This window comes from Podarcis filfolensis (genome assembly GCF_964270895.1).
Source record: "Podarcis filfolensis genome assembly, chromosome: 13".
Taxonomy (NCBI): Eukaryota; Metazoa; Chordata; class Lepidosauria; order Squamata; family Lacertidae; genus Podarcis; species Podarcis filfolensis.
The window spans coordinates 36224300-36248777 of NC_139615.1; the positions used below are offsets into that span (position 1 = coordinate 36224300).

At 46.7% G+C, this 24478-nt stretch overlaps 1 protein-coding gene across 10 annotated transcripts in view; it reads left to right on the top strand.

Moving 5' to 3' along the window:
* Positions 1 to 24478, top strand: part of CPT1C (carnitine palmitoyltransferase 1C) — a 69971-nt gene that overhangs the window by 21550 nt on the left and 23943 nt on the right. For 7 of the 10 annotated variants that reach the window (XM_083582794.1, XM_083582796.1, XM_083582799.1 and 4 more), the window contains 12 exons: positions 7528 to 7692; positions 9219 to 9358; positions 10600 to 10771; positions 12936 to 13037; positions 13960 to 14097; positions 14223 to 14300; positions 15667 to 15774; positions 18140 to 18227; positions 21076 to 21271; positions 22534 to 22722; positions 23881 to 23986; positions 24159 to 24275. In XM_083582794.1, coding sequence (XP_083438920.1) covers positions 7552 to 7692; positions 9219 to 9358; positions 10600 to 10771; positions 12936 to 13037; positions 13960 to 14097; positions 14223 to 14300; positions 15667 to 15774; positions 18140 to 18227; positions 21076 to 21271; positions 22534 to 22722; positions 23881 to 23986; positions 24159 to 24275 — 1575 coding nt within the window. In that variant the 5' untranslated portion in view covers positions 7528 to 7551. Of the gene's footprint in view, positions 1 to 7273; positions 7389 to 7527; positions 7693 to 9218; positions 9359 to 10599; positions 10772 to 12935; positions 13038 to 13959; positions 14098 to 14222; positions 14301 to 15666; positions 15775 to 18139; positions 18228 to 18712; positions 18798 to 21075; positions 21272 to 22533; positions 22723 to 23880; positions 23987 to 24158; positions 24276 to 24478 lie in introns of those variants that run through there. The other 3 variants (XM_083582793.1, XM_083582798.1, XM_083582797.1) reach the window with 3 other exon arrangements.

The following is a 24478-nucleotide window of genomic DNA, read 5'->3' on the forward strand; positions in this document are numbered from 1 at the left end:
GGCTGAGAGACTTCAGAGAAGTGTGACTGGCCCAAGGTCACCCAGCAGCTGCATGTGGAGGAGTGGGGAATCGAACCCAGTTCTCCAGATTACGAGACTACCGCTCTTAACCACTACACCACACTGGGTAGGACTCAAACCAACGGCTTCAAGTTCCAAGGAAGGAGATTCTGACCAAACATCAGGAAGAGCTTTCTGACAGCAAGAGCTGTTCAACAGTGGAACGGTCTCCCTTGGGAGGTCTTTAAGCAGAGGTCACATGGTCATCTGTCATGGGTGCTTTAGCTGAGATTCCTGCACTGCAGGGGTTTGGACCTATGATTCACCAGCTGGTGACAGTCCAGTCCTGCTCCCTGCAGACATCTGCACATCTCTCAAGCGTCCCAGTTCCTGCTTGTCCCAGGGTCCCCAGACCCATGTCTGGTAACACCCCATCCATTTCACTACGAGTTCTGATGGAAAGAGAGACGACAATAGGTCCTGCCTGTTAGACTATGCCTAGGCCTGAGCAGGCGGACAATGCTGAAGTCTTTCCTCTTGGACAGCGAGGGGCATCACAGCCAGTGTGGTGTAGTGGTTAAGAGCAATAGACTCGTAATCTGGGGAACCGGGTTCGATTCCCTGCTCCTCCACATGCAGCTGCTGGGTGACCTTGAACTAGTCACACTTCTCTGAAGTCTCTCAGTGCCACTCACCTCACAGAGTGTTTGTTGTAGGGGAGGAAGGGAAAGGAGAATGTTAGCCGCTTTGAGACTCCTTCAGGTAGTGATAAAGCGGGATATCAAATCCAAACTCCTCTTCTTCTTCTTCACACTGTGATTCTGGCCCCTCTGGAGAGGGATGCTTCCATGGGGCAGGCCCTGCCTGCCCATTCCCTTGTGGAACCTGGTCCCATGCTCTGAGGTGTGCTTCTCCTAGCTTGTGATGATGCAGACGAAACGCCTCGAGAATAACAGGATTGTGCAAGGCGCACTTTAGGGAGGTTTCTAGATCAGAGAGTTGTCAACTTTTGCCCAGTTGGGATCTAGCCAGAAAACCTGGGCTCACGCCCTGTTTTCCTGGGAAAGCGATTGTGGATCCTGACTGTGGTTCTTATCTTACAAAAGCAATCTGATCAGACTTTCCTAATGCCCTGCTGAGCTTTGGAAGCCTTTTTTTTTTTTTTTTTGGTCTTTCCAGAGATGCACCTCATCTCTCGTTATCGTTCTGCTGTAGAAAAAAGAACACAAAAAGAGCCTGCTTCATCAAGTGGCTCATCTAGTCCACCATCCTGTTCTCACGGTGGCCAACCAGATGGAGCAGGCTTTCAACTTCATGATATATCACCAGCCGAACATCGCTACATCCTGATATATCACAATGTCTGAAATAAGGATGGAGCTATGATGAGTAGGGATGCGGGTGGCGCTGTGGGTTAAACCACAGAGCCTAGGACTTGCCGATCAGAAGGTCGGCGGTTCGAATCCCTGCAATGGGGTGAGCTCCTATTGCTCAGTCCCTGCTCCTGCCAACCTAGCAGTTCAAAAGCACGTCAAAGTGCAAGTAGATACAGTGGTACCTCGCAAGACGAATGCCTCGGAAGACGAAAAACTCGCAAGACGAAAGAGTTTTTCGTTTTTTGAGTTGCTTCGCAAGACGATTTTCCCTATGGGCTTGCTTCGCAAGACGAAAACGTCTTGCGAGTTTGTTTCCTTTTTTCTTAAAGCCGCTTGAAGAGGTGCAGTTGCGACGGACCGTGCTTTGCAAGACGAAAAACCGCGCAAGACGAAAAGACTCGCGGAACGAATTAATTTCGTCTTGCGAGGCACCACTGTAAATAGGTACCGCTCCAGCGGGAAGGTAAACGGCGTTTCTGTGAGCTGCTCTGGTTCGCCAGAAGTGCTTAGTCATGCTGGCCACATGACCCGGAAGCTGTATGCTGGCTCCCTCAGCCAATAAAGCGAGATGAGCGCCACAACCCCAGAGTTGGTCACGACTGGACCTAATGGTCAGGGGTCCCTTTACCTTTATGATGAGTAGGGCTGCCATCCATCCGGGCGAAATTTCCCAAAATCAGTAAAAATCAGGAAAACGCGGGAAGCCATGTTGGAAGTGTTGCTTTTTTGGCAAATTTCCTAAAAAAAAAAAAAAATAGTTCAACAACTTTTGTATCTGGATTATCACTTTTTGAAATATGGCAACCCTAACAGAGGCATTGGCTGGCTTCACAGTTTTCCCCACATTGTGATTTTTGCATAGTACATACACACACACACACAAACACACACACATGCATCATGATACGCAATATATTGCCAGGACATGGGTGGCGCTGTGGTCTAAACCACAGAGCCTCTTGGGCTTGCCGATCGGAAGGTTGGCGGTTCGAATCCCTGTGACAGAGTGAGCTCCTGTTGCTCTGTCCCAGCTCCTGCCAACCTAACAGTTTGAAAGCACGCCAGTGCAAGTAGATAAATAGGTACCGCTCCGGCGGGAAGGTAAACGGCGTTTCTGTGCGCTCTGGTTTCCGTCACGGTGTCCCGTTGCGCCAGAAGCTGTTTAGTCCTGCTGGCCACATGAGCCAGAAAGCTGTCTGTGGACAAACGCCGGCTCCCTCGGCCTAAAAGCGAGATGAGCGCTGCAACCCCATAGTCGCCTTTGACTTACCTTTAACTTTTTACCTGCCAGGTCAAAAATTATGAAACCGATATCATGATATGGACTTCAAACCGGTTTTGGATGCTATATTGATAGACAGTATTGTCTAGCCCTACCTGGGCTTGTGGTTTAGTTCCCCGAAACAAACTCCTATCAAGACTTGGTTACAGCTTGTGGTTTGTTTGGGACAGCCTTATATCTGGGTGGAGCAGGGAATCAAAAGGTTCTTCTTTCCCTCTGATGTAATTAAATCAATAACTTAGATGTAGCAAAGGTATTATCATAATTTCCTGCCCTTGGGGGAGGCTGCGTATTGCATGAGTTGCTTCTCTGATCTTGCATTCTCACAGTGTGGTGGCACACCCAGAATAGCAACTAACACAGATGTGTATAAGGCGAGCCTCTAAAATCTGGGCGAGGGGGTGTTATATGATTGTATGCCTCCGCTGTAAGAGCTTCAGGAAACACTGGTATCGAGATTTTTAGTTTTTAGTTCCATCCTTGTCTGTGTGCATATATAAATGCAAATATAAAACAATGTTTCTATTTTCATTGCCCTTGCTATTAGTGTTATGGACAGATTCTGTGGGGCCCCTTCGACTTGGTGTAGTTTAGGGCCTCACCATATAATAATAATAATAATAATAATAATAATAATAATAATAATAATAATAATACTTTATACCCCGCCCATCTGGGCATCTCTCAACAGAATATTAAAAACATGATAAGACATAAATCTGCCCCTGGCTGCATGGTGGGTAGCTGTGCCAATTGTTTCTCTTATCTCATGCCTGAATCACTCTGATGGTGTGGAAAGGCCTCCTTGCTTTGATATCTGAGGCAAGGCAAGGCAGTGACCCACTTGGGATCTCTCTAGCTCAGGGATCAGCAAACTTTTTCAGCAGGGGGCCGGTCCACTGATCCTCAGACCCTGTGGGGGGCCGGAAAATATTTTGGGGAGAAAAATGAAGGAATTCCTATGCCCCACAAATAACCCAGAGATGCATTTTAAATAAAAGGACACATTCTACTCATGTAAAAACATGCTGATTCCCGGCCCGTCCTCAGGCCGGATTTAGAAGGCCATTGGGCCGGATTCGGCCCCCGGGCCTTGGTTTGCCTACCCATGCTCTAGCTTAACCCCAGCATGGCAGCTCCCATGGGAAGAGCCTCGCAGTTTTTGGCAGCAACACTCTGCAGCCTGAGGGAGCAAGCTGATGGGAGGTGGTAGAGGAGCACGGCTGCAAGTAGCGAGGGAGCCCAACCTCCGAATCCTGCCTCCATCTCGCTCACCCCTTTAAAACAGCAACGAAAACCCTTGCGTTTTTGTTGAGCGTTTTCCAGATAAACCCAACAGTGTAAAATCGGTGTATATAAAACGCACAGAAAGGATCTCCTGAATAGGTGAGCTGTTATACCTTTCTGCTTGTTCTAGAGCACTCCCAACTCCTCAAAGCCGGGGAAGTGCTATCTAGGCTTTGGGAAGGGAGTACAGTGGTACCCCGGGTTACATACGCTTCAGGTTACATACGCTTCAGGTTACATACTCCACTAACCCAGAAATAATGCTTCAGGTTAAGAACTTTACTTCAGGATGAGAACAGAAATCGTGCTCTGGCGGCACGGCAGCAGCAGGAGGCCCCATTAGCTAAAGTGGTGCTTCAGGTTAAGAACAGTTTCAGGTTAAGAACAGACCTCCAGAACGAATTAAGTACTTAACCCAAGGTACCACTGTACTGTATGGGGCATCAAATGTTGCTGAAAGCCGCCATTGAGGGCTGCATGGGCTGCATGTAGGATTTTTCTTCCCTAGGTCAAGGGAGGAGAACCTGCAGCCCTCTGGATGTTGTTAGACTCCAACTCCCATCAGCCCAGATGTATGGTCAAAGGTTGGGGCAGAAGGGAGGTGTCGTCCACCAACATCTGGAGGACCACAGACTCCATAGCCCTTCCCTGGAGCCAGCTTACCTTCCTCCCCATCTCTTCACCCACACCTTCCAGACCTTATATTGTGACTGGAGTTGCCGGTGAAAGCACAACCCGCCATTTTGTACCATATAAACCGATAGAGAGCTCTGCTTAGGGTAGGTGTTATGTACTGAGCTGAATCCTAGAACAAAAGGATCCAGAATGCAGCAGTCTGACTGGCCTGCAGAGGCAGCCAATCAGGCTTCTGGAGGAAGTGAATCCGCAACCTGATTGGCCTACGGGAGCAGCACAGAATTAGCCAATCACGCAGGGCCCATTGTGTAATTAATGTATATATAGCTAGACATTTTGGGGAAAGTTTCATTCATTACTATGAGCTGAATAAAGAGCATGAAATTCAACACTCGACTCCGAGTACGGTATATTTCAGCAGGGTTCCCCAAACTTGGGTCTCCAGCTATTGTCGGACTACAACTCCCATCATCCCTAGCTAGCATGACCAGTGGTCAGGGATGATGGGAATTGTAGTCCAATAACAGCTGGCGACCCAAGTTTGGGAATCCCTGGCTTAGGCGATGCCCCCCCTGCCCAATCTGTTAACAGCTGGGAAAGCCCCCCCCCCCAATCTCCAGTCTAGTTCTGGAACATATGTGGTAATGGGATGGGTAGGAGCTGGGAAGCTAGTTGGGGTGGTGAGGGCCAGTGGTTAGAGTTGTGGTTGATAGCCCAGATTTTTGGATTCTCAGGTAAGAGAATAGTCTCTTCTTATTGACAAGGGAGAGTATTCCCAAGCCTGCACATGAGGGGTGGGTTAAAACTGCTCAGACTTCTCGTATTTTTGAGTTACTACGCCAGATGTTATTGCCCTTCTTTTTGACGGCTCTCCTGTCACTCCCCTTAACTCCCTGGCAACAGAAAACTGTTGTCATGGCAGCCAAACCTGTATTGGGCCTTGGCAATGTGCAATGAGGTATGTGGTAAATTTTGTGCAGAAGGCCCACACCCCTCCTTTGGAAGCGATTCATCCATTTTCTCCCTTAGTGAAAACCAACACATATTATTTTTCCCTGGAGGGAGGGGATTCCAGATGTTTCTTGCCTGAAGCAGTGGAGCTGCTTTGGTTGTGGAGATTCCTTTTCCCAGCTGCCTTTTTTTTAGGTTAATATCGCAACATTATCTGTTTAAATCTTTTTTAAAGGATGGTTTATTTATTACAACCAAGGTTTTTCGAGTGGCTGCCAGGGTTCACACTTAACACGTATGTGGTGGTTCAATGCACCATGTAGTTTAATAAGCCAGGATTTAGCATTATGTGCAAATCAGGCCTGTGTGGTGGAGTGCAAATTGTAAAATGTGCTTCTTTTGGTATGTTTGCCTGGCACTACCTTCATTTTCCCTGAGTACCAGAGAAAAGCTATCCTTCTCTACTTTGAACCCTTTTCAAGATGAAAGGTTTTCTGGTTCTTTTCTCTGCTGCTTTTATTTTGTGGTTTCGTTGCTGTTCTTGTACTTCCTTCATTGTATTTTATTGTTTTTACCATTGTTGTAAACTGCAGTAAAGCTGGTGGCAAAATAATTAAAGCTGGTGGGAAAATAAATATCCCTTCAACTCAAATTGGGGGGAAAAATAATGATTTCTTGTTTATTTACTCAGTGTATATGTTCTGGGTGGCTAACAGTGGAAGTAAAGCATACATTAAAAAGGCAAGACCAAAAAATCTAAATACAGCGTAAAAACAGCAGCAGAGTATCAAACAAAAGTAGAAGCAAAGACAAACAAACTTCAGAAATATCTAAAGATCTATTATTATTATTTTATTATTTATTACATTTATATACCATTTTTATCTCACAAGGATCTCAAGGTGGTGTACATGGTTCTCCCCATTTCATTCTCACAACAACCCTGTGAGGTAGGTTAGGCTAAGAGATGGTGACTGGCCCAAGGTCACCCAGTGAGCTTCATGGCTGAGTAGAGACCTGGTGTCCTAGGTCCTGGTCCAATCCTATAATTTACTAGACAATTTCAAGATTGAAAAGCCTGAGAAAATAAAAAAGGTGTTCACCTAGTACCAGAAGGTAAAGGTAAAAAGGTAAAGGACCCCTGGATGGTTAAGTCCAGTCAAAGGCGACTATGTGGTGCAACACTCATCTCACTTTCAGGCCAAGGGAGCTGGCGTTTGTCCACAGACAGCTTTCTGGGTCATTTAGCCAGCATGACTAAACTGCTTCTGGCGCAACAGAACACCTTGACGGAAGCCAGAGACCACAGAAACGCTGTTTACCTTCCCGCCACAGCAGTACCTGTTTATCTACTTGCACTGGTGTGCTTTCAAACTGCTTGGTCGGCAGGAGCTGGAACAGAGCAACGGGAGCTCACCGTTGCGCACATTCGAACTGCCAGTTCCAGAACGACTAAAGCGAAGGTGACAGTCAAGGATCCTATAGGGACTGTTATCCATAACTACGGTGCCACCACAGAGAAGACCCTTCCTTCCTTCCTTCCTTCCTTCCTTCCTTCCTTTCTTTCTTTCTTTCTTTCTTTCTTTCACACCTCCTCAAATTCTTCATTTATAGCGAGGGAATATAGGCAACACAAGGCTTCTCCCAGAGCTCGCACCAAACCTTTGCTGTCTGTTTGGCTAGGTTTCAGCCAAATACACAATGACACTCACCTTTGTCATTGTGATGTCAGCCTTTTGCCAGGTAAAACTGCAATACTAGTGAAGGATATTCCAAGTCCCCAGAATGCAGTCCACCACCTAGTGCTGTTTTGTGCCATTTTAACTACTGGCACAATACCTTTCTGCCTTTTATGTGTAAGAAACCTTGAGTCCCTGTTGGGGGTGGGGGTGGAAGGCAGGGTATAAATAATAATTGTCAATGTATAAATTTGAGGGGTTTTCGATACAGGTTTAAAGGGATGTGTTCATCCTCTCGTTCTCTCTCTTGTCTTAGCCAACAAGCTAGCACCCTCCCAAGATGGCGGAGGCTCACCAGGCTGTGGCGTTCCAATTCACGGTCTCTCCAGAGGGTATCGACCTCCAGCTGAGCCATGCAGCCCTCAAGGAGGTTTACCGCTCAGGCCTGCGGTCCTGGAAGAAGAAATTCAACCAGTTGCGGGTAAGATAGGGATAACGAGTGTTATGTACTGAAGTTCTCACCCTGGGCCAGCAGGGGGATACTGTAGATAGTTCAGGTCCACATATGCAAATAAGGGATCGAAAGTGGCGTTCAGTGATTGGATAGTTACAGAAAGTTGTTACAGTTACGTTGTACTGGAGTTCTATATAAGCAGGCTGGCACCTGCTCAAAATGCTCTGGAATTAATTTGCATCTGAGGGATAGCTCCGTTGGTAGAGCATGAGACAGTCATAGGTTCTGGCCTTGTGTTGGGCAGAAAAATTCCTGTATTGCAGTGTGTTGGACTAGATGATTCTCTTGGTCCCTTCCAACTCTGCAATTCTACGATTCGGTGACATTCATGTCTTGATAGCCCAGCTCTTAGTTTATTCTTGGGAACCCAACCCTTCCACGTTGGAGCCTTAGGAAGAATTCAACTGTAATCTAGTGAAGCCAAGGTAGTTGGAGTCCTGGGTTAGGCATGAGAGTAAGGCCTCCCAGGTTATCAGAAAGGACTTGAGTCCAGTAGGTTCAGGGTATGGTGAGAATGAAAGTTTGTTTGGCCAAATCGGAACAGGAGGTTCTGGGAACCATTTTAGAACTAACCCTCAAGGGTTTAACAGAGAGTGGAAAGTGCCCAAGTGCCCCCCACCCAAAGAGATCACGGTGCTTGTTCTTCAATAATTAAGGTTCAATAGCATTGACAACCTGTTTCTTTTTAGTCAATAATCCATAAATTTATTAGGTGTCCTTGTGAAGAGGCCGTCTCCATTTGTATTATGGAGGGGTGACATACAGGGTTGTTGTAAGGATAAAAGAGAGTTATGAATTAGGAGGTCCTTGTTAAAATCTCATCTCCATCATGAACTCAGCAAGTGATCTTAGCAGTTCAGTTACCTGATTTGAAGATCATACTAAACCACAATTTAGTTTGTTTCCCTCCCAGTACAGCGAAGACAGAAGCTGGTAGTAATGAGCAGCTTGCTTGTACTTGTTAAGACTATGGTTTGTTCCTAACTATGGTTTAATGTGAAGGACATGCAAACAGAACCCTTGTGTAAAATGATGTTTGATGCTGAGATGTAGCTTGGAAATTGGTGGTGGGTTGCTCGGAGCAAAAATGAGAGAGCCAACTTATAAAATGTTGGGGCCTGTTTAATTTGTCATAAGCAACAAGCACCATTAATCAGCACCCAAGAGTTCAAAGCACATTCAATGCAGCTTACATTCTGAGAAAACAATGTGTTGGTTGATTTTTAGGGCTGAAATAGCTATGTTGTCAAGTATAGCTTTCCTGCTCTCCACAAATCCATACTGCTTCTTCAAGAAAAAGTGCACACCAGCAGTTTTGCCGAGTGTTTGAGGGAAAGGAAGTGAGTGGGCAGTTTAGGGAACTGGGCAAAGTTCAGTCCATGTACCATATTTTCCAAAGAAAGGGAAACGTGCCTTCAAAACTACAGGAGATTTGACTCATGACGATGGCAGCAATCTGTTCACATTCATCTTTTTGTGACCTCTCCTAACAGAACAGTTTTGTGACAGGCGTGTATCCTGCCAGCCCATCCAGTTGGCTGTTCATGGTTACTGCCATCTTGGTAACCCAGTACTCTCGACTTGACCCCTCCATGGGCATGATTGGAAAGATCAAGGAACACCTGCCAGTCAGGTAAGGAGATGGGAAGGGAGAAGGGTGGGAGTTGTGGGTGAATAAATGAGGGGGAGGGAGACTAAAACTAAGGCCTGGTTTTCATACATTCTGGGAAATAATGGTTTCCTGCTACGAAAACAGGCGGCAGCACATCTCAGGCTTGTGTGAATTCTCCAACCCCTCTTGTCACCTTTCAAGCCAATGAGGAGGAAATGGAAAACCTTTGCTTTTAGACAAACCCTTGTTTATGGTGGCCTCTGAAGTTATGAGAACTGTGGTTTGTTCACACTTACGAGAACTACCCAGAATCAAACTGTGGACTTACTTCCCATCTTGTCCTGAAAACATTGTTTAAACAAACTACATTTCTCTGTGTATGGGGTACTATGGTTTGTTTAAAATTGGAATCAAGTGCTTCCAAACTCCTTCTCCAGGAGAATGAGAGAGGAAAACTGGGGAGCCTACAAATTCAAGGCTTGCTGTGGCTTATTCACATAGTGGGAAATCATGGTTCCATGTTATTTTAAATGGTTTTCTTGGAGGGTTGCTTCAAAACCACTCTCAAACACAGTCCAGGGATGTGTCCATGTCAAACACATTGGAAAGAGTGCATTTTGTTGATACTGGAAGTTGCCCTCAGGTCAGAAACACTTGGGTACTGCCAGGGTCCTTTTGACCAGAGGTGGTGTGGTTGGGAGACAATTTTCTAGTGACAAAAGAGTCCTCTTGAGGTGTTCAGTGTGAACACGTGAAGGGGTTTTCATGCCTGAATAGGATAGTCCCACATATGCTAGCCATGGTACCATGGAATCAGCCTCAAGCCTGAAAAGGGCCTGGCTCATGTAAGGATGTATGCACCTAGGGTTCCTTCTAAGGGGATAACATCTCTGATTGGCAGCAGGCTTTGGGAAGTACATTACTTCATTGCCAAAACAATGGCCTCTTGCTTGGATGACTTTAGAAAAACATATGGAGGATAGTTCTGTCTTGCATTAACATGATGGAATCTCCATATTCACAGAGAGGGGGCATTTGATTGGTGGCTTTTGGAGAGAGATGACTTGCTGAGACGGACCTTTAGTTTAAAACAGCAAGTCCACATTTTAAACCCTTAAGCATTTGTGTGCATGTGTGTTAGTCTGGAGACATCAGACTAGAAGACAGAATTAGGTTTTCTTCTCTTGTTTTAATTTTAAGGCCTGTACGTTTTTCTCCCTCTCCCTCTCTCTTCCTGCCCTTCCCCACCATGTTGTCCTCAGTGACTACCTGTCAGATCAAGGCCTGACAGTCCTCAGTGCCCTGGCTTTTTCCACAGGGCTATGGCTGGCCCTCATCGTGACCATGCGTAGCATTCTCAAGATGCTGCTGTGCTACCATGGCTGGATCTTTGAGGAGCACGGCAAGATGTCTAACACCACCAAAGTCTGGCTGGTATGTATCGCAGAAGAAGGTACACTATTGGGAAGCAGGCTGAGAGAAGGGAGCATGAAATATTGCAAAATCAGTGAATGTTAGAATGATGTTGGATAGAAATTAAATGGTTTCCAGCTGTAGTGCTTTAAGAATATGGAAGAAGGGTATAATTAGGTAAAAAAAATAACTAAAATGGTGTTGGATTGGAAATAAGTGGTATTGGCAACAAAGTTAATAAGAATATGCAAAAATGAATTGATAATGGATGAAAATACTGAGTTATAAAATGTTAAGTTATAGAGATAAGATAAATGAAAGAGGGTAAGGATTTGCTGATTTGATTATTTAAATGGGAATACAAGAAGGGGACGTGTGAGGAAGTCAAAGAAACAAGCAAATGAGTTTTATGTTATGAAAAATAATTGTTTTTAATTTTTCTTGTTTTTTCTGTATGTTTTACTTATCTTTTTATTTTTGATTTTATTATTATTATTATTATTATGTGTTTTTGTATATTTGTCTTTGTAAAATTTTAATAAATATTTCATTAAAAAAAAAGAGAGAGAAGGGAGCATGCTGCGTAGGGCTGGGCGATATCTGGTTTTCAGCATTGTGGTAGATCACCAGCTAAGCCGATATGTCACAATGTACGAAATAAGGATGGAGCTATGTAGAGGCATTGGCTGGCTTCATGGTTTTTCCTGCATCATGATTTTTGCCTGTTTGGTGTAGTGGTTAAGAGCGGTGGACTTGTAATCTGGTGAACTGGGTTTGCTTTCCTGCTCCTCCACATACAGCTGCTGGGTGACCTTGGGCTAGTCACACTTCTCTGAAGTCTCTCAGCCCCACTCACTTAATAAAGAATTTTTTTTATTTCCCCCCCAAAGAGCAAAGAAGCCAAGACAGCGAGCGGGATCCATCCTGCTGGCTGTCTTGGCTTCGTTTTTAGCCGCGGGGCTGGGGGCAGGGGAAGCCCAACCTTCCCCCGACCCCAGCTCCCAGAACAGGCAGCCATCCGCAAGCCTTCCGGGTGCAGCGGGAACTCCCGCCGGGCTCCAAAGGCTTGCGGATAGCTGCCTGAAGCCTGGAGAGCGAGAGGGGTTGGTGCGCACCGACCCCTCTCGCTCTCCAGGCTACAGCGAAAGTCTGCATTGGCTCCATAGGACGCACACATATTTCCCCTTCATTTTTGGAGGGGAAAAAGTGCGTCCTATAGAGCGAAAAATACGGTACATCATGGGTGGAGAGGCTGCATGCCTCAGCCCTACTCCTAAAGTCTCTGTCTCTACTAGCTCCACCCTGGACTTAATGCATGGAGTGGGGCGGTTTCAAGGAGGATTCTAAGTGTTTTTTCCTGGGTGGCAGCGAGAGAGGCAGCGCCATGAAGGCGTTGGGCACCAAAGCAGTTGGGAGATGCCTCCCCACTCCTAAGTGCCCAACACCACCTCTCTATCGTATGCGCATCTTTGCTCCTAATCATGTTGTTGCAAAGTCCCGTTTCTATTACTTTGTGTCTCAGCTGAAGAAGAAATCTTCTGGGGAAATTGTGTACTGTGGACAGGTTTTGGAGAAGGCTCCATTGAAGGTGGAAAATTTTGGTATCTGGCTGCGCTATGATTCTCGTAGCGGAACTCATAGCTGTTACACAGTGCTATCGCGATATGGGAGCCCGTCACAGAGCTTGTGCTCACTCAGTTCAGATCATGAAGGTTGAAGAGATCGCTGCTAGCAAGTGCAGCAGACCAGCTGTCAAGCAGTTCCATGATTCCCAAATCAAGTTCCCTCTGCCAAAATCAAGTTCCCTCTGCCATGATTCCAAAATCAAGTTCCCTCTGTCGTCAACACAAGCCACGCTTCACCATTAAAGGACCAAACACGTTCTTCAAAATGCAGACTTGGTTCATTTGCTCTGAGTTTCAATAAAGTTCTTTTGGGAAGGAAAAAAAAGGAGGATTCTAAGCATTCTCCGCTGAGTGCATTTAGGTCCTGATAGTAGGGAGAATTCTAATTATGTTCACCTGAGTGATCAAAGAATCCTCTTTCAGACTTTGTGGCTCCACATTTTCCCCCTTTTTCCTTTTTTTAATCTCACCCAATTTCCCCAAGGAAACTCAAGGACACTCACAAATCCGTAACACAGTAGTATAAAGTGCATTCTTTCTCTCCCCCCCCCCCATCACAGGCTTTGGTGAAAATCTTTGCTGGGCGGAAACCCATGCTATACAGCTACCAAGCCTCGCTGCCACGCTTGCCTGTTCCAGCCCTCAAGGACACCATGCAGAGGGTGAGTCTGGTTTTGTTTCCCCTTTCCTGCTGTGATTCGAGGATGCAAAAAAATTAGTATCTGCCTCTGCTTTCCTAGCACATCAGGCTGAAAGTGGAGGATTGAATGTTTGGATCAGGCACCCCCAAACTCGGCCCTCCAGATGTTTTGGGACTACAACTCCCATCATCCCTAGCCAACAGGTCCAGTGGTCAGGGATGATGGGAATTGTAGTCCCAAAACATCTGGAGGGCCGAGTTTGCGGGTGCCTGGTTTGGGTGCTTTCTGATATGAAGCCTCTGCATTCCTTTTCCCTCTCTCTGAATGGCCGCACATTCTTTTTTTTCTTTTAAAATAATTTTTATTCATTTTAAAACATATTAATTGTCATACATACCACAAAGTTTCACATCCTATACAATCTTTTTGGACTTCCATCAGCACCTCTGATGACCCCCCATTTTTATCATTTCTTCTGCATTTCTTAAATTCATATTGCCTTTAATTATCTTAACTAACATCTTCCTTTTTATCCAGTTATGCAATAATTCAAATTATTCACCTCACAAAACTTCTTGCAAACCTACAAATGTAATCTGGTCATCACAATTACTTTTCAAATAGTCCGTAAATTTACACCAATCTTCTGTGAATCTCTGGTCCCGCAGGTTTCGAAATCTTCCTGTTAGTTTGTCTAATTCTGCATAGTCCATCAATTTTATCCTCCAATCTTCTTTCGAATGGCCACACATTCACGGCGACCTTGGTTTTCAGTTCTATGGGGTTTTCCTGTTGAAAGGGCCTTTGCAGAGGATTGCCCAAGAGAAAGCAATGCGCAACAGCCGTTGTTCTCTCTAGAATGTGAGGCTGTGAGCAAGAGCAATTGCAGAACCCATACCGAACATGGCCTCCTCCTAATCCCATAATTCTCTCGCCCCACTAGTTTCTCGAGTCTGTACGACCCCTGAAAACAGACACCGAGTTCCAGCGAATGGCAGGTCTCGCCCGTGACTTTGAACGGACCCTGGGGCCGCGCTTGCAGTGGTACCTGAGACTTAAGTCTTGGTGGGCATCTAACTATGTGAGTGGTCCCTAAAATGGGATTGCGGGACGGGGCGGGGGCAGCTCCTTCAGCTGTGTTGTGCTGCGCATGGAGAACGTGTGGGTCTTTTTAATTCTCCTTTTCGAACCTCATACCTTGCCCAGGTGAGTGACTGGTGGGAAGAGTACGTCTATCTCCGTAGCCGAGGCCCCCTGATGGTAAATAGCAACTATTACGGCATGGTGAGTTTCAAGACACTGGGAAAAGAATGTTTTTGGGTGGGGAGGGGAGGGGTGCCTCTCTTTAGTCTCTGCTGACACCCCCACCCTTTCTGCGTACAATTTTTTTAAAATAAAAATATTTATTTGGTTTTTCAGATTAAAATTTTACAGTCCAGCATGCAACATAAAAACAAGATTGCAAGGAATCTCTTGGGCTTCCCTCTTGCCCTTTGTGGGCCCCATTGTTAATCATTTCCTCCTGCATCTTTTATAATAATCCAAATCTTTTATCTCTCCATTGTCTCCAAAATTCACCATTAAACTACAGTGGTACCTCGGGTTACAGACGCTTCAGGTTACAGACTCCGCCAACCCAGAAATAGTACCTTGGGTTAAGAACTTTGCTTCAGGATGAGAATAGAAATCTCGCAGCATTGGTGTGGTGGCAGCTGGAGGCCCCATTATCTAAAGTGGTACCTCAGGTTAAGAACAGTTTCAGGTTAAGAACGGACCTCCGGAACGAATTAAATTCTTAACCAAAGGTACCACTGCACAAGTGATATTCCAATCCTACTAACGATTTTAACAGTTTACAATGGTCTTTAAGATAAATTACAAATTCCCCCCATTCATTATTAAAATTTTGGTCTTCCTGATTTCTGATTCTTCTGGTCATTTTAGCCATTCTGGCATAATCCGTCAATTTGATCTGCCATTCTTCTCTGGTCAGGACTTATTTCCATCTCTGAGCCAATAACATCCACACAGCCGTGGTCGCATACATACCATATTTTTTGCTCTATAAGACTCACTTTTTCCCTCCTAAAAAGTAAGGGGAAATGTGTGTGCGTCTTATGGAGTGAATGCAGGCTGCGCAGCTATCCCAGAAGCCAGAACAGCAAGAGGGATCACTGCTTTCGCTGCACAGCAATCCCTCTTGCTGTTCTGGCTTCTGGGATTCAGAATATTTTTTTTCTTGTTTTCCTCCTCCCAAAACTAGATGCATTTTATGGTCTGGTGCGTCTTATAGAGGGAAAAATACGGTAAATAAAATTTTTTGCTCCATTGGGATTTCAGCACCTAGAATTCCTAAAAGAAAGGCTTCGGGTTTTAAAGAAAAGATTACTTTAAACATTTCCCACCTCCCAACTCATTACATATCATTTCCCAAAATTATTTTACTACCTGACGTTTCCACCTCATATGATAAAAGGTGCCTTCTTTTTCTTTACATTTCCAGCATACATTTGACCCCGTTTTATAAATTTTTGCTAATTTACTGGGAGTTAAATACCAACGGTACATCATTTTCATAGAATTTTCTTTCAGCGTATAACATGCTGTGAATTTTAACTTTCTGCGTACCATTTTTTAAAATTTTTTTTAGGATTTCATTTACGTAACCCCAACTCCGATCCAGGCAGCTCGTGCTGGGAATCTTGTCTACGCCATGTTGCTGTACCGACGGAAACTCACTCGGGAAGAGATCAAACCGGTAAGTGAGATCAAAGTATATGATGGGATGGAGGGGCACAGCCAGTAGGTAGTGTGAACTCCCTCTCCCTAAATGGGGAACTGGAAGTCAGGTTGAGAAGTAGGACGACTGGGTTGCTGTCAATTTGTTGGGGTGTGTTTGTGTGTGTAGGATAGAAGCATAGCAGATGCCTAGCTGGCTAGTGTAGCTGTATAAACCCAGACTACACCCAGACCTTTGAAGCACTCTTCTAGCACTGCAACAGTCGTAGCCTCCTCCAAAGAATTCTGGGAACTGTAGTTTTTAAAGGGTGCTAAGAGTGGTTAGGAGAACCTCAACTAACTACAGTTCCCAGGATGTTCTGGGGGAAGCTGCGGCCATTAAAGTGGTACAAGGGTGCTTTTATTGCTAGTGCACTTCACTTTGTTAAACCACCCTTCCCCTGCATTAAATTGCACCTTACATTGCAATGGAATGCAATTAGCTCCTTCTCCTTGTTTTCTCTTCCTGGTCCAATGCTGTGAGTGGCTGAGCTTGCAGAAGGAGCAAGCAGGATCAAAGACAAGAACTTGGGGTGTGGCAAAGTGTAGATATAGAATGTTTTGTTGGCTTCGTAAGATGGACTAAGACTACTGGGCTAGCAAACACCAGCGTTGCTGGCTGTGGCATAGCAACAGCCCGTAGAGTTGCTCTTTATTTAATATTCTTGCATCCCACCCGTTTTCCAAGGAGCTCAGGAAGCTGAGCTGAGAGACAGTGACTTGCAAAAGGCACTGGGCATACAGTCTGTATGGGGTACCCTTCCAGCTTGAGGGCTCTTATGCCATTCTGAGCAGCCTCCCAAGGGCCGCATGTGATAGGTGGGCGGGTCCAGAAGCAAAAGTAGGCAGGACAACATATGCAAATTTTACCTTTGTGCACTAGACTTTGTTTCTGCACGCAGCACTCTCTGTCCTTCGTCTGGAGAAGCAAAAGGCATTAAGAGTTCAAGGATGTGGTCTAGCCAAGTCAAAACACTCAGGGGGGTGAAGCAGGGCCAGCAAGGAGTGTGGCCTCTGGAAAGTTCAGAGAGCGAGATAGTGTGTCCTAGAGGGCCACATTCAGCCCCTGGGATAAAGGAATCCATATTCCTACACCAGGCATAGGCAAACTCGGCCCTCCAGATGTTTTGGGACTGCAACTCCCATCACCCTTAGTTAACAGGACCAGTGGTCAGGGATGATGGGAGTTGTAGTCCCAAAACATCTGGAGGGCTGAGTTTGTCTATGCCTGTCCTACACCATTGCCTCACCATAGGCCTAATAGCAACTTTGAGGTCTAATCTTGATTGGCAGCATGGTGGGGAGCGGGGGGAGGACAAAACACCCTCCCTCCAGCCAGTGGCGTAGCGTGGGGGGTGCAGGGGGGGCCGGCCGCACCGGGCGCAACATCTGGGGTTAGGGCAAATCCATGGGTTAGGGGGCGCAAATCCATGGGTTGGGGGCGCAAATCCACGGGTTAGGGGGCGCAAATTACTTGCCTTGCCCCGGGTGCTGACAACCCACGCTACGCCACTGCCTCCAGCGCTCTGGTGCAAAATGGAGCTCCCACAGCTGCCGAAAAGTAAAAACAAAACTTCAAGTGAAGCAGATTCCCTCCACCGTGAGTGTTTTGCGTTGACCCTTAAGCCCAGCCCTCTTCTCCACTGTGATTGCTTTGGTCTTTTGGAAGCAGGCAGCACAGAAACAGGGCAGAGGGGCTACTTGGTGAGGGCAGGGCTGGAGGTGACCAGCTTATACATGAACCCAAAGCTGCCAGTATTATGCCTGAGGTTTCCCACCTGGGTAGAGAGCAAGCTTTGCCCTAGGTGCTGTGTACAATGGTCTGCTTGCCAGTCATGCTACTAGAGCCAGTGTGGTGTAGTTGTTAAGAGCGGTAGACTCGTAATCTGGGGAACCAGGTTCGGGTCTCCGCTCCTCCACATGCAGCTGCCGGGTGACCTTGGGCCAGTCACACTTCTCTGAAGTCTCTCTGCCCCACTCACCTCACAGGGTGTTTGTTGTGGGGGAGGAAGGGAAAGGAGATCGTTAGCCGCTTTGAGACTCTTTTGGGTAGTGATAAAGCGGGATATCAAATCCAAACTCCTCCTCCTAATCAAAGCTACACACATGTGAAGGGTGCATTTGTAGCTTCCTCTTTCTTAGTATCTGGCCTGGAATTCCCACATGTTTTATAATTCCAGCTCTCCTTTTAAGAAATGTATTTACGTCTGGATTTTTAATTTTTTGTTAAGTTCCCCAACCAAGCTAGGTTCACTGAATGTCTTAAAAATAACCGCAGATCTCTTCCATGTTTGGTTCCCCAACCCCTGCATCTAAACCTGAGCTTGCCTCCCATCTGAAAACAGAACATCACCCCAAATTCCTTCATCCCCCTCTGTGCGGCCCAATGGGAACGTCTCTTCAATACCACCCGGTTGCCTGGGGTGGGGAAGGGTAAGTGAATCAGGGGGTATTATGAAACACTCCACCACCCACTGTAGGGCCTTTTGCAGGGCGAGTCTGCTTCATGGTGTCTCTTGGTGGGTTTTCTGACCTAGCCCAGGTCCTAACACCTTTTTCCAACACTTTGTATTTCTGGGATTTCAGAACTTCTTACTGGATTTTGAAGTTCTTTGGTCTGGCGGTCACTACAGTCTTTCTCTCGCTCCTTCTTACAGCAAGGGTCTATTGCACCCTGTCTTGCCTATAGCCTGTGGGTTACAAAATCAGGAATGTGACCCTGGAATTTGCAATCTGAGCTTTGCCTACCCGGTTCAGTTCCATGTCGGAAGGACTTTCAGTGTTGCTCAAAGCTGATGGCTGCCCTCCTTATTTTTCTTTCTTTCTTCCCCAAGTCATTTGGCTGGTGCATCTCCTTGACTGCTGCTCTTTTTCAATCTCTCTCTCTTTCTCTCTCTTCGCTTCCCATGCCTCTCCAGCTGATGATTCAAGGCGGCCTTCCCATGTGCTCAGCTCAGTACGAACGCATGTTTAATACAACCCGTGTCCCAGGCATGGAGGGAGGTAGGATGCTCTCGCAACCCTTGCTTCCCTGACATCATCACCCCAAAGTATCCACACTCATTGTTACCTGTGGTGCTGGGAAGCCCTCACCATTCCTATTTAACCCTCTCTGTAACCTTAACTGTTACAAGAAGGGATGCGGGTGGCGCTGTGGTCTAAACCACCGAGCCTCTCGGGCTTGCCGAACAGAAGGTCAGAAGTTTGAATCCCCGTGACGGGGTGAGCTCCCGTTGCTCTGTCCCAGCCATAGCTGTCAACTTTTCCCTTTTTTAAAGGGAAATTCCCTTATTCCGAATAGGATTCCTTGCAAGAAAAGGGAAAAGTTGACAGCTATGGTCCCAGCTCCTGCCAATGTACAAGTAAATAAATAGGTACCACTGTGGTGGGAAGGTAAACGGCGTTTCCGTGCGCTCTGGCTTCCGTCACGGTGTTCTGTTGCACCAGAAGCAGTTTAGTCATGCTGGCCACATGAGCTGGAAAGCTGTCTGTAGACAGACACCGGCTCCCTCGGCCTGAAAAGTGAGGTGAGTGTTGCAGCCCCATAGTCGCCTTTGACTGGATGTAACCATCCAGGGGTTCTTTACCTTACCTTTTACAAGGAGAAGGGAACTTAGTTAACCTCCCGGCAGGGGCATCCTGGGGATGGGAAAACAGATGCAGGGCAATGTCTTCCATTGCCCACCTTCCACCAAGCAGCAGAGGTGATTTCAAAGGGCAAGAATGTTCCACCTCTGTTAGGTTGCTCTGTCAGTAGAGCAGGAGACCCTTAATCTCAGGGTTGCGGGTTCGAGCCACACGTTGGGCAAAAAGATTCCTGCATTGCAGGGGGTTGGACTAGATGACCCTTGCGGTCCCTTCCAACTCTACAATTCTATGGTTCTAAGTTGGGGAGAACTCTCCCAGGACTTTTGTGTAGGCAAAGTTGTAGAAGACAGAGTTGGTAGATGGGAGACCCGAGTCAGAATGGGTGGCACTGAAGCAGGTGGCATTAGAATAGATCACCAAGTGGAATTTAGGGTGAAGGTGGGAGAATCTGGCCTGGGGATAGTCTGCCAACATTGGGTGCCAGGGTGGTGATTCTCTAATGTCGTAAACAGTAAAATGAAGATTAGCCAGATTAGGCTATGTTCTCCCTCGGCTGCCTAAGGCAGTAGGCCTCTCTGAATACCAGCCACTGGGAATTACAAGTGGGGAAAACACTGTTGCACTGGGGCCTGCCTTCTTCTGGGCTTCCCTTCGGCATCTGGTCGGCCATGGTGAGAGCAGAAGGCTGGCCAGCGATGGGCCGTTGGCCTGACCCTGCAGGGCTCTTCTTATGCTATTAATGTCCCTCGGCAAACAAGGCTGTAGCTGGTGCCTCCCAAAGCGCCTGTACCCTCTGAGAGCAAATGCTGGAGGCTAGGCCTAAGGTCTCTGTGCCCATCCTTAAAATCTGTAATATTCGTACACTAAACTGGCACACCGGCCCCCTACGTCCCACAGTGATTGCTTTGACTGTCCCCCATCATTGGGACGGGGGACAAGCAGATAGATCGGCTCCTTATTTGCGGTTGTTATTTTACTTATTTATTAAATTTACATACCGCCCTTCATCAAGAGATCTCAGAATAAAATACAAGATCAAACACAAGTAAATAATTAAACCGAAACAACAAAACAATAACCCTCCCCTCTTTTCCCACAGACACATTAAAAGGGGCTGTAGAATATTAATCAGCCAAAGGCCTGGTTGAAAAGGAACATTTTCGCCTGGTGCCTAAAAATATTATTATTATTATTATTATTATTACTATTACTATTATTATTACTATTATTACTATTATTATTGGCAACCCACTTGAAGGCAGTTTACACACAAGGAGGGTTTGGGGCCAGGCGGTGCTTTGCAGGAACTCAAATGGGAACAGTCTTTGGGAAGGGGGACGTACGATTTGTGATGGTTCCAAACCATTTTTTTGGATACAGGTGTTTTTGACACCCAGGTGGCTTCATTTGTGGCATTAAATCAAATGGGCAACTAGGATTTGCAAAGAGGAAACCAGGCACTAGCTTCAGCCTTGTCTTGATTGTGTGGGGCACCCCACACCATCGCATCCTCACCTTAGAGTGCTCCTATACTACTTTAATAATATGGCTCCCCCCCCCCAAGGAATCCTGGGAACTGTGGCTGGTTAAGGGTGCTGGGAGGGGTCTCCCTCAGTGTATGGTGTGGATGGTCCTCTGGGAATCTGATTTGAGGCTGCAGAACTCTCCTGATGTGATGCTCCTCGCTCCATAGACACCATCCAGCACCTGAGGGATAGCAAGCACATTGCAGTGTACCATGCTGGCCGCTTCTTCCGGGTCTGGCTGTACCACAACGGGAGGCTGATGCGCCCACGCGAACTTCAGGCACAGTTTCAGCAGATCCTAGATGACCCCACGCCTCCTCTGCCTGGCGAGGAAAAACTGGGTGCCCTGACTGCTGCTGACAGGTGAGCCTAAACTCCCTTCACTTGACTCTGATCACACAAGACTTTAGTCAACCCAAGTGATTTGGGGCGGGTGGGAACTTGAGACATACTCAGCCTTCCCTGATATTCCTCTGCACTACCCTGTTAATAAGGGACACGGTGGCGCTGTGGGTTAAACCACAGAGCCTAGGACTTGCTGATCAGAAGGTAGGCGGTTAGAATCCCTGCGATTGAAAACACGTCAAACTGCAAGTAGATAAATAGGTACCACTCTGGCGGGAAGGTAAACGGGGTTTCCGTGCGCTGCTCTGGTTCACCAGAAGTGGTTTAGTCATGCTGGCCACATGACCCGGAAACTGTACGCCGGCTCCCTCGGCCAATAAAGCGAGATGAGCGCCACAACCCCAGAGTCGGCCACGACTGGACCTAATGGTCAGGGGTCCCTTTACTTTACCTTTACCCTGTTAATGTCTACAGTTAAAAGTGTTGTTGACCTATAAAGCCGTTAACAGCTCAGGACCACAATACCTCAAGGACCGTCTCTCCCCATATGAACCTACCTGGACCCTGAGATCATCTTCTGAGGCCCTTTTTCATGTGCCTCCTCCACAAGTGGAGTGTGGCAACACAAGAACGGGCCTTTTCTGTGGCGGCTCCATTTGTGGGATGATCTGACCAGGGAGGCTCCCCTAGGCATCCGGCAAAAACATTTCTCTTCAACCAGGAGTTTGGCTGATTAGCATTCTATGACTTTTAAAGTGTTTTTGTGGCAGGGGATTATTGGTTTGTTTTTGTTTTATTGTGTATTTTGTAGTCTCGTTTTCTATTTTTCTGTTGTGAACTGCCTTGGAACCTTTGAGTGAAGGACGATAAACAAATGTTAATAATGATGATGATGATGATGAATGGGCCACCTGTTGCCCAGATGTTTGAGTCCAATCAGGAATAAGGAAAAAACTTTTAACTGCCCATATGTTTCCAAGCCAAACGTATGGCCTTTATATTAATTTACAAATCCTGTAACATATTGGGTCCTGCATACATTCAGCTTGATCGTTGAGATCTCCTGGTGGAATACTGTTACTTTATTCAATGAGTTTAACAAAATGCTGCAGACTTTGGGTAGGGGGAAAGAGAGGATGGAGATAGAGTGGTTTTTAGATTCCAGGTGATGGGCAATTATTTTCCGCTTGCTGCCATCAAGCCAGTCAGTTATCCAGCCGAACTGGCAGTCCCGTGACAGGCAGACCTCCCCAAGTCATGGTTCCCTTAACTTTTTGCAGAGACCCCTGGGCCCGGGCCCGCCAAACCTACTTCCGGTCTGGGGTGAATGAGCAATCGCTGAGCATAGTGGAGAAAGCTGCCTTCTTCGTCACCCTGGACACCAGCGAGCAGGGGCTGCAGGGACCCAACCCAAGTCAGGCACTGGATGCCTACTCAAAGTCCCTTTTGCACGGGCGCTGCTGCGACAGGTGGGTGCTCCCTGGGCTGCCTAAGATTGCATCGCATGCTCTTTTGTCTCCATCCTGCAAGTACTACCACAAACTGTACCCCACTTCATAGGGCTTCATAGTGTCCCTGACAAAACACACACACACACACACTTCATGCAAGAGAACTTTACTTTTTCTTTGACAGGTTTTTGGCCCACTGGGTCAAATCGCCATCTCTCCACCGGCACCTGGAGTTAACAGAACTGGAGAGGGTTCTGATGTAAATGCTATAAGGCAGATTAGCTCTCCTTTTTGTTGGGATGGATTTGGAAGGTAGGGTAGGGTGTATTATTTATGAATTCTCCTTCTTCTTACTTGAGTAAGTTTAGTGTCTAGTTTAGCAGAGTTAAAAAATATATACCATCCTTTGCAGCATAAAACAAGGAAACTTGCGACAAAGCTATGTAGCTTTCCATAATTATCCGGGATGCCTTTGGCAGACTGGATTACCCCACTAAACCAAATAACAAGACAGATGTCTGTAATGTAAAAATGTAAAAATAGTGTTTACTTACATAAAGTTGCAGGCTTGATTCAAGCGGAAAATAGCAGTGAAACGAGTCAGGCAAAATATCTTTCTATGTTACAAAATACATGGTTTGGGTCAAAGATGGTGCCTCTCTTCAAGAGGGCACAGACCCTGCATCCTATCGCTACAGCTACATGACAAAAAAAAGACTGTTCCTCAGATGGGAGGAAGTGGTAAGAATTATCTTCCTATTGTTACCCGTCCTGCCTGGTCAAACAGAGGATATGACCTCACAGAGTGCCCTCTCTAGGAATGCACAAGGAACTCCATGTGTCCTAACCCTTTTCTCACCTAGCAAACGAATTTTCTGTTTTGATTGGAGCATCATTTTCTCACTCTGTAGTCCGTTTCTTTTGATTACTCCTCCTTTCTTTTACATGGGATGACTAGAGCATTCACGTGGTTCTTTCTGTGCTGTCCCCCCACTTCGAGAGAACCAGCCAGGGGTCCGTAAGGCTGGGTGTTCTTGACTCATGCTGAGCCTCTCTTGGTTCCCTTTTCCCGGGAGACCTCACAGGCATATTTAGGTGGCAATGGCATCATGGGACGAAGAGTAAGGCTTGCAGGATGGCGTCCATCCTTTCACTCAAAGCCCGTTTTCCCCACAGGTGGTTTGACAAATCCTTCACGCTGATTGTTTACCGCAATGGGAAGTCCGGCATCAATGCAGAGCATTCGTGGGCTGACGCCCCCATTGTGGCACATCTCTGGGAGGTAAAAGCCCAACTTTGGGATGGGAGGGGTGGGGGGGTGTGAAGGACTGAGAGCCAGGACTCCTGGATTCTCTGAAGGTGAGCTCTAAGGGGTGGGGGGCTTGGGGCAAGAGGTGCAGGGATGAAAAGCAAAATAGTTCTCACCCGGACGCTCTTTTCCCCCCACCCCACAGTACACCATTGCCACAGATGCATTTACGCTGGGGTACGATGCTAACGGGAACTGCAAAGGGGACATGGATTCCAGCATCCCCCCGCCCCAGAAATTACAATGGGATATCCCACCAGAGGTGAGTGCAGAGAGGTATTGGGACAAGAAAAACTGAGGCAGGTGAGCTTGGCTGAGGAAGGACAGCATGGATCCATGTGAGTAAAGGTAAAGCCAAAGGACCTCTGGATGGTACGTCCAGTCAAAGGCGACTATGGGGTTGCGGCGCTCATCTCGCTTTCAGGCCGAGGGAGCCGGCGTTTGTCCATGGACAGCTTTCCGGGT